The sequence below is a fragment of the Borostomias antarcticus genome (genome assembly GCF_949987555.1).
Source record: "Borostomias antarcticus genome assembly, chromosome: 20".
Lineage (NCBI taxonomy): Eukaryota > Metazoa > Chordata > Actinopteri > Stomiiformes > Stomiidae > Borostomias > Borostomias antarcticus.
Genome location: NC_140253.1, coordinates 2,532,024 through 2,540,904, shown reverse-complemented (window position 1 = coordinate 2,540,904; position 8,881 = coordinate 2,532,024). Strand labels below are relative to the sequence as shown.

The following is an 8,881-nucleotide window of genomic DNA, read 5'->3' as shown; positions in this document are numbered from 1 at the left end:
TTTAATTTCACTCAGAGATACAGTAATTCGATCCAAATTATAGCTAGATGCACTTAGTTTTTGTTGTTGTTCAGTTTCTTTTCAGCAACCTAAGAGTGTATGTCTTTTAACCAGCAGGCTAGAAGACATCTTTGGTGCGGTTGAGTCACAGGAAGTCCCCGGAGGAGCATTCATTTACATCACTTCCTGTGTCCAGTGAACCAGCGAGCTTATTGGCCCCAGCGCAGTGTCTAAGGTGCGGACAGTGTGGGTCGTTGCCATGGCATCGCCAGAGCTGTTAGGTGAGAGAGACCCTACGGCGGCCCACCCCGGCGTAGACGGCGGTGGTGGCGGCGGCGGTTGCGGAACGTGCAGCGGCTGCGGAGGCAACGCCGCGCCCGGCGGCGCCAAGGGCAAGGCGTGCCCCGTCCACAAGCCGCCGGGCGGCGAGGACGGCGCGCACGCCGGGGGGCGGGGCCTCCGCAAGGCCATGGGGCGCCACCGGGACTACATCAAGATCCCCGTGCCGGAGTCCAAGGCCGGACGGCTGCCCATGGAGTGGTGGAAGACGGGCATCGCGTTCTTCTACGCCGTCTTCAACCTCGTCCTGACCACGGTGGTCATCACGGTGGTGCACGAGCGCGTGCCGGCCAAGGAGAGCAGCCCGCCGCTGCCCGACAAGTTCTTCGACTACATCGACCGCGTGAAGTGGGCGTTCACGGTGACGGAGGTGAACGGCATGGTGCTGGTGGGGATCTGGACCGTCCAGCTGCTCTTTCACAGATACAAGTGAGTATGAGCCGTCTGACCATGGGGGCATGTACAGTCAACTTTCTAATATACTTTATATATCATTTATATTATATTATAATATCTGTCCGTGGTCAACGTTTATCTGGTGGTCAACGTTATTGAATTAAAAAAAATATTTATTTGTTTTTGCACTTTTACTTTAGTACTAGGTTAGGGTGTTAGATGCTTAGAAAGGGGATGCACTTATTATGAATCCTGGAGACTAGTTGTTCACTTGACTACCTACTGTGTGTTGAATGCACTTCAGTCGCTTTGGATAAAAGTGTCTGCTGAATGACTAATGTAATGTAAACTGTATCCAACTTATATTTCTGTCTTTCTTGATATATCTGCAGTCGATGCTGTCATTTTTTGTTTGAAGGTTTATCTTGAGGCATGTTTAACGACATGTTTTATTTGTATGGGGGACTCCAAACCTCTGTTTTTATAGGCAATCCAGTAATAAAAAACTAGACTAGGTAGACTAGAATAAAACATGAAGCTGTGATCTCACCAGGGTTGTTTTTCTGACGGAGCTGTCCACTTCCTTCTCTCGTCTCCCGTGTTTCCAGGGCGATAGCGGGCCGGCGGTTCCTGTTTCTGATTGGTACGTTGTATCTTTACCGCTGTGTCACCATGTACATCACCACGCTGCCTGTACCTGGCATGCACATGACCTGCGCGCCCAAGGTGAGTGAACGAACGAATCAGTTAGACTCAGTCAGTCAATGAATCAATGAATGAGTCGGTGACTTCAGTCAATGAATGAGTCAGTGCTGACCTCAGGGCATGGCCTATGTCTCTACACCAAAGGTCAAATACCTACTGTCGGTCTAGGACCAGCCCTTCAAAATAAAAGGCCTAGCTGCTGAGGTGGGGGAGCATAACTTGATTGGGGTTTTGGGGTACCGTTCCCTCGCTTTCATCTCACGAGGGGGGGGGACTTCAAATCAGGTATTGGACAAACGTGTCAGACCCCAGGTTTGGATACATGGGTTTATACCCCAGGGCAGCGCGGGGGATGGGCAGCTGAGGGTATCAGCTATGACAGCGCAGACTCCCTGGTCCCTCTGGAGCTCCTCTTCCCGGGGGGCGCGCTGGGCTATATTGTGTCTGTTGAAGTGTTCAGAAAGTTGAGAATGGAACAGGCAGATGATGGATTTGCTGTTTCGAGACTTGGTGTTTTATTGACAAACCATCAGACAACACTTCATCCCGGGCTAACTGCAGGCAACTGAAGCTATGATGAATATCACACTTACATATAACATTTAGATAATGACATATTAGCACAAGATGATTGGACAATCAATAGGGTGGTCCGATGTTTGCGTCGATGAAAGATGCCCCTACCTTTTGCAACAGACTTTCTCTCAACATTAAAAAGACGAGAGATCTATATAGTGTTCCGTTCCAACAAAAATAAACAATCATCATGTGTCTGAATATAGATGGACAGGACATCAAGAGAGTAAGTACCACTAAGTCCACATTGATGAATATTTAAATTTCAAGTACCATATTGACCAACTTACTAAACGATAATCTATGTATTCTGGTTTATTTTTCAAGTTAAGAGACTTCTCTCACTTCCATCGCTTCTCACTCTGTATAGATCTTTATTCGAACCTCACTTATTATATTGTAACATCATCTGGTGCAATACTTTTCCCAGTTATTTATTGAAACTACAATCACTACAGAAGAAAGTTATTCTCACCATATTTTGGTCACCATTTGCTCCCACAGGTCCTCTCTTTGGCAGCTCTAAACTTCTAAAGCTTGTTGATTTGAAGGTGCTCTTGAATGCCTGTACTATTTACCAGGTTATTCACAAATCAAATGTCTGTCTGTGTGAGCTCATTCCCGTCTGCTATCCTCTGCATGCACACAACACCCGGAATAAACACCTGGTTACAAGTAAAAACCCAAAACTTAAAATCGCCAGTTTTAGTGTCACGTGCGGGGGACTGCGTATATGGAATGAGTTGGATGACAACATTAAGAGATCTCAATCCATCTCTCTCTTCAAGAAAAATCTAAAAAAGCAATTTCTGTCTACATATAATTAACTGATGTTCCTTGCTGCTGGGTGGTGGCTCGCTGCGCTATCCTTGGGGCTGGGATACTGCAGGGAAACTACCAGGGACTGTTCTGTCTTCTCAGTCCTGTCTTGTCATTGAAACTGTTTTCTCTGTACTGTCATGCTCTTATGTTTGTTTTTGTTTTGTTTTGAATGTGAAGGTCTCCCGTCTAAAAGCAGCGTTTGCAGCTTACTTGGGGTTTCCCTATTCCTTCATGGACATTATTTCTGATCATTTATACACCTGCTCATTTTCTAAGTGTTACAAAAATGATGTTTCTCCATGATTGAATAAATAATATCATATCGTAAAAAAAAAAGAAGCCATGTCACTGTTTCGTCATCCAAAACCGTCAGGCCATGCATTCCGTTGGGTGTCCGGTATATCTGGATGACATGGTCTGCGGTTTGTTCCTCGGCGCCACACTCGCACGCCGCACAGGATACCAAGCCCCATCTGTGCATTGATGGGCGGAAGCATCCGACGCCGGTCCGAAGGCGATTAAGCCCCCCTCACCCACGCCGGTCTGGGTAAGTCCATCCCGGTAGAGGAAGGACCGGCGGCCGGGATGAAATCACAGTCTGGAGGTGTTCACCTCCCACTCTGCACACCAGAAGTAGTCCGCCCATCCTGCCTCACTGATGTTAAGATCTCTGCATTGCTGCAGGAGAGCCCGTGCGGCAGGAAGAAAAGGGTGTCTTGATTTGAGACGCCGGGGAGGCTCTGCTGTTGCAGTGAGCCTGTCATGGAGCAGGTGGTTAGGCTCCACAGCCCGGCAGGCGAGACGTGCTGTGGTTCCTGTGTGGCGGAAGCCAGCGGGCTGGATGCCTGCGAGGATGGGAAGGTTATTCACAGGAGTGGGACGCAGGCATCCTGTCACGATGCACAAGGGTTCATTGATAGACGGGTCGATGAGGCGGGTGTGAGTGCTGCGACACCAGATCAGTGCGCAATATTCACTGGTCGCGTAGACCAGAGCTAGGGCTGCCATAGGCAATGTTTTTGCACCGGCGCCCCAGCCTGATCCAACCAGTTGTCTCATCAATGCCTCATGAGCTGTTAACTTCTTGCGCAGTGACTCGAGGTGTCGGCGGAACGTGAGCAACCTGTCCAATGTCACGCCGAGAGGCGCTGCATGGCAGGAGTGTTCCATCGATGTGCACTCGGAGCTCACGTTTGGCTTCCTTGTTGTTAAGGCGGAAGGCCGCCGACACCGTTTTTGCCTCGCTGAGCTTCAGTACAGCACCATGAGGTCGTCTGCGTAGGCGTACTTCCTGGAGACTGTGATCGGCAGGTCGTAGGTGTAGATGTTATAAAGGAGGGGGGCCAGGACAGATCCCTGGGGGACGCCGTTCTTAAGGCGTCGTTACCTGCTTCACTGTCCGCTACCGGTGGTGAGGGTGAAGCTGCGGTTTCGGACAAGCTCCATGATCATGCTGACCATGTGCCTGTCCGGCAGCAGGCGGAGGAGCTTACAGGTGAGGCCGCGCCTTCTTTTTAGCCGAAAAGCTGTCCTCGATGTCTTGAGTCATCAAAGTGACTTGATCTACGGTCGATCTCCCGCGTTGGAACCTGGCCTGCTCCTGTGGGAGCAGCGGGTCGATGATTAGTTCAACGCAGGCGTAGATGAGATGCTCAAGGATCTTGAAGGGGATACATAAGAGAGAGATGGGGCGGTAACTCTCAGGGTCCCCTTCAGGCTTGTTCGGCTTAGGGATCGCGACAACTAGGGCTCTTCTCCAGATTTGGGGGATCTTGAGTTGGCAAGCAGGAAGAGAGGACCGCTCTTAACCAGGACTTAAAGGCAGGCTTGGCATGGGCAGATAGAATCAGGCCCCGGAGCTTTCCCTGGCTTTACATGCTGGAGGGCAGAATTCACCGGAGATGTTACCGCTGCTAGGAGTTGTGGCCTTCCAGAGGTCAGAGGTCAGACACTTCTTTTGCCACGAGACGTGACGATTTGTGGTCTTTGCCCTCGTATGTCCCACTTTTCACAAATTGTGTTGCGATTTTGTTTGCAGGGATGGGGCAGTGACGGGGGGAGTGTCTGGACCTACCAGTGAGGTTGTTAAGGATGCTCCTTGCCTTGCGGCTGGAGTGTGAGAAGTCGATGGAGTTAATGGCCTCCACACCCAGTGCTCTTGTCTCCTTCGGCTGAGTCTAGACAGCAGGGCTGAGGCAAGTATGTCTGACTCAGCTCCTGTGGGGGCCGGGAGAAAGGCACAGTAGAGACTCTCACACTGCGCATCCCAGCACGGTTTGTAGCTATTGCGACGTCCGCGTGGGATGGAGTTCCCAGTATGCCTCGTCATTGGTGTTAGGTGGTGGGAGGCACCTCGTGGATCTATGGGTAAGGAGACGCTAGCGTTCCCAGTTGACCTTTCGGAAGTTCCATCGCTTCACCGGCTCGCTCGGGACGAGGTCCACGAGTTTAGGCATGGTTATCAGCGATGGTCGATGTTGGGACCGTTGGGACCTAGCACGTCTATCAGGGAGCCGGTTATCAACACCGACGCTCGCGAATGCCAAGTCAGGATTCGGCCCAGTTTTCCAGCGACCTGAGACAAAGCTGGCTGTGCCCTTGGGCTGCGCCCCTACCTTGGCCTGCGCCCCTACCTTGGCCTGTCATGACCAGTGGGCCTAGATCAACAGATAGGTTTGCTTAAGCGTCCAGCTAAACGGATCAAAGTCCTACCAAGCTTGTATCCTCAGCAGAAATAAGAGAATAGGCCTCAGCCCATGAAACCTGATCATGTATGACAGCGTGCAACTTAATACATTGAAGCAGGTCATTCAGATCCAAAAACCGCAACATGTCCTTTCACCAACTGGATCAGAGGAATGTGCCTCGGGCAGTGGTTTTATGGGTAATGTAGTCCAGTGGGGGGAGAGAGTTGGTGAGGTCAGAGGGATGGGGAGGGAGGGTTGCTGAAGGCTTTTTAAACACGTTAAGTGGACGTTGTGATTAAGGCAGGTTGGTAGGAAGGTACTTAATTGTTGCTTATTATGGTTATTCATTGCTTGATGATGCACACCCACTGATTCCTGTGGAATTCAACAAATAAACGTTGATAATAAAACGGCGATATCATAAGACATGCCGTGCTTTCCTCCCTGTTCATCTCGACCTGTCTCTCTCTGCCTCTCCCTCCCCTCGTCCTCTTGCTCTCTCTCTCCCTCTCTCTACCTCCCTCCGTCCACCCCTCCATCCCTCCCTCTCAGCTGCACGGCGACTCCCAGGCCAAGATGCAGCGTGTCCTGCAGCTGATCTCCGGGGGGGGTCTCTCCATCACGGGGTCTCACCTCATGTGCGGAGACTTCCTGTACAGCGGGCACACCGTCATGCTGACGCTCACATACCTGTTCATCAAGGAGTGTGAGTAGCACACGCACACTCACACGCAAACACACACTCACACGCAAACACGCGCATACACACATATACATACACGAACGCACACATACACGCAGGCACACATACACACACACATGCACACATATACACACACACACATACACACAGTTGTGCTGAACACACACAGAGATGCACACACTAATGGATACCCTCTGTCATATTTTCTCTCTCTCATACACACACACACACACACTTAGAGCAAAATATTTTATGCCCAGTCATGGGAGATAAATTTGAGGTTTGACCTTTTTTGAGGTGTGGCTTGATCAATGTCTCCTTCCCTCCCGTGCGTGACTCACTCTGCCCCCTTGTGTGTGTGTGTGTGTGTGTGTGTGTGTGTGTGTGTGTGTGTGTGTGTGTGTGTGTGTGTGTGTGTGTGTGTGTGTGTATCTGCCAGTGTCTGCATGTTCTTTGTAAGTAGCTATGGATATGGGTGTCTGTTAAATGTAAAATCTAAATCTGTGTGTATATCACCGCCCCCCCAGACTCTCCGCGGTCGTTCTGGTGGTACCACCTGATGTGCTGGCTGCTGGCGGCGGTGGGCGTGGTCTGCATCCTGGTGGCCCACGAGCACTACAGCGTGGACGTGGTGGTGGCCTACTTCATCACCTCCAGGCTCTTCTGGTGGTACCACACCATGGCCAACGTACAGGTGAGGGGCAGAGGCACGGGCGGAGAGGGGGAGGGACGGATGGAAGGACAAAGGGATGGAAGGAGAGAGGGACGGATGGTGTTATCCATAGTTTAGGCGGGGGGGGTTGTGACACTGACATATTGACACTCAGTACAGCACCGGATGTTCTGTATCATCATCATCATCATCATCATCATCACAGCTGAGCCACATGTTCAGACAAGAGAGTGGTCTAGAAGTGTGTGTGTGTGTGTGTGTGTGTGTGTGTGTGTGTGTGTGTGTGTGTGTGTGTGTGTGTGTGTGTGTGTGTGTGTGTGTGTGTGTGTGTGTGTGTGTGGTGGGGGAGGGGTGGATGGGCTTGGATAGTGGATAGTTTCATATGGCTCTTAAGGTACTCTTTCTCTCATTCTCTCTTTTTCTCTCTCTTTCTCTCTATCCTAATTTCTCTCTCTATTAGCTTAGATCTGAAGTGTATGATAGATAGCCTTGCTGAGAGCCTGGCCCTGTCGCCTCGACACACACACACACACACAGACAGACAGACAGACAGACAGACAGACACCTAGAAGATTTAGCTGAGCAGCAGCCAGCCAGCCAGAGAGCAAGTCAACATTACCTTCGATGTTATGAAAACTCATAATTCTCTGGATATTAGTTTTGTTGGTGAGGTGAGTGAATTTTTGAGGAGGAGAGCCATAAATGTAATGACTGTCTTGTTGTTGGCCTTGGAACTGGGAGTTGGCATAATTTGAAGAAGCTCTGCACCTCCCTCTACTGGTGAAATATAAAAATGACAATGCAATTTTCTGGCCTGACATTTTTATTTTGGGTGTACTAGCTTCAAATTGAAACTGAAATCTATTATCATTGAGGGTTTCCCTAAGCCTTCCCCCCCCCCTCCCCAGGAATCATAGCTGCTCTATGACTATCTATAAACCTTAGGGGTTTGGATCACTAGAGAGGTGTACCCTCAACAACTTCCTAAAAAATCTGTTCCTGTGTTACTAGCCGAGACGTTTCGACCTGTTCCTGTGTTACTGTGTGACCTTTGACCTTGCCCCCCAGGCCCTGCGGTGCTCCCCTAACAACTACCTCACACACACCTGGTGGAACCCTGTGTTCAACTTCTTCGAGAGGAACGTCCAGACCCAGATCCCCTGCTCCTACAGCTGGCCCATCACCTGGCCGCCCGCCTGCCTCAAGAGCCCCTGCAAGAAGTACTCCATGGTGCAGAGCACCCGGGAGGAGTGACGAGGCGAAACAAACACACCCCTGGGGTCAAACACATCAGCCTGGTTGACCGCAGCGCTCACGTTTCGTCTCTTTGCTTCAGAACGTGAACGGGCGGTCGAGTACGACGGCTACGAAATACATTGGTCATGTACTTCGGAAGGGTGAATTTGTTTTCCGTCAGTGTTGGTGCTTCCGGGACTGTTCCTTCGGTGTCATCGTACTTGTGTTACCTAAAATCAAGTGCACCCCAAGTGTTTGACAGAATTGGACCACTGTGTTTGATTCGTTTTGTTTCGCCACACAGCCCTGCCCTGTCCAGGCATTCACCGTCAGTGTTGCTTAGAGAACGCTCTTACCTACCAGATAACACAACGTTCAGTCAGTATTTATGGTCAGCCGTAAATTATGGCCAACCTGATAAAACACAACACTATATTCAGTGTAGTTCATGTCAGTGACATATCGGAAGAATATTTCGTCTGAAGTTGATGATAATAAACAATAATGTTTGTATTGGGAAGTTAGTATGTAAGTTTGTGTTAAAGAGTTCAAAACACATAATCTACATTGGGTCCATATGAAGGTTACTGCATCAATTAATTTATAGGTCAAGTTGGCCTGTTTTTTGTTTAATGTATATTTTATACTTGTGTATTATGGTACTGTTCCAAACTGAGTTGAATTTTGAAAGGTTATGAACAGCTTTGATACCGCGTTGCATGTCCATCACCCAAAACAACCTGC

At 49.7% G+C, this 8,881-nt stretch overlaps 1 protein-coding gene across 1 annotated transcript; it reads left to right on the top strand.

Moving 5' to 3' along the window:
• Window positions 1–259: 259 nt before the first annotated feature.
• On the top strand, window positions 260–8,155 carry LOC311322374 (phosphatidylcholine:ceramide cholinephosphotransferase 2-like; the record flags this gene model as incomplete). The annotated part of the gene is made up of 5 exons (XM_084454440.1): window positions 260–768; window positions 1,344–1,461; window positions 6,078–6,231; window positions 6,756–6,922; window positions 7,970–8,155. The coding sequence occupies 5 exons, from the start codon at window positions 260–262 to the stop codon at window positions 8,153–8,155; spliced, it is 1,134 nt and encodes a 377-aa protein (XP_084310566.1).
• Window positions 8,156–8,881: the final 726 nt, after the last annotated feature.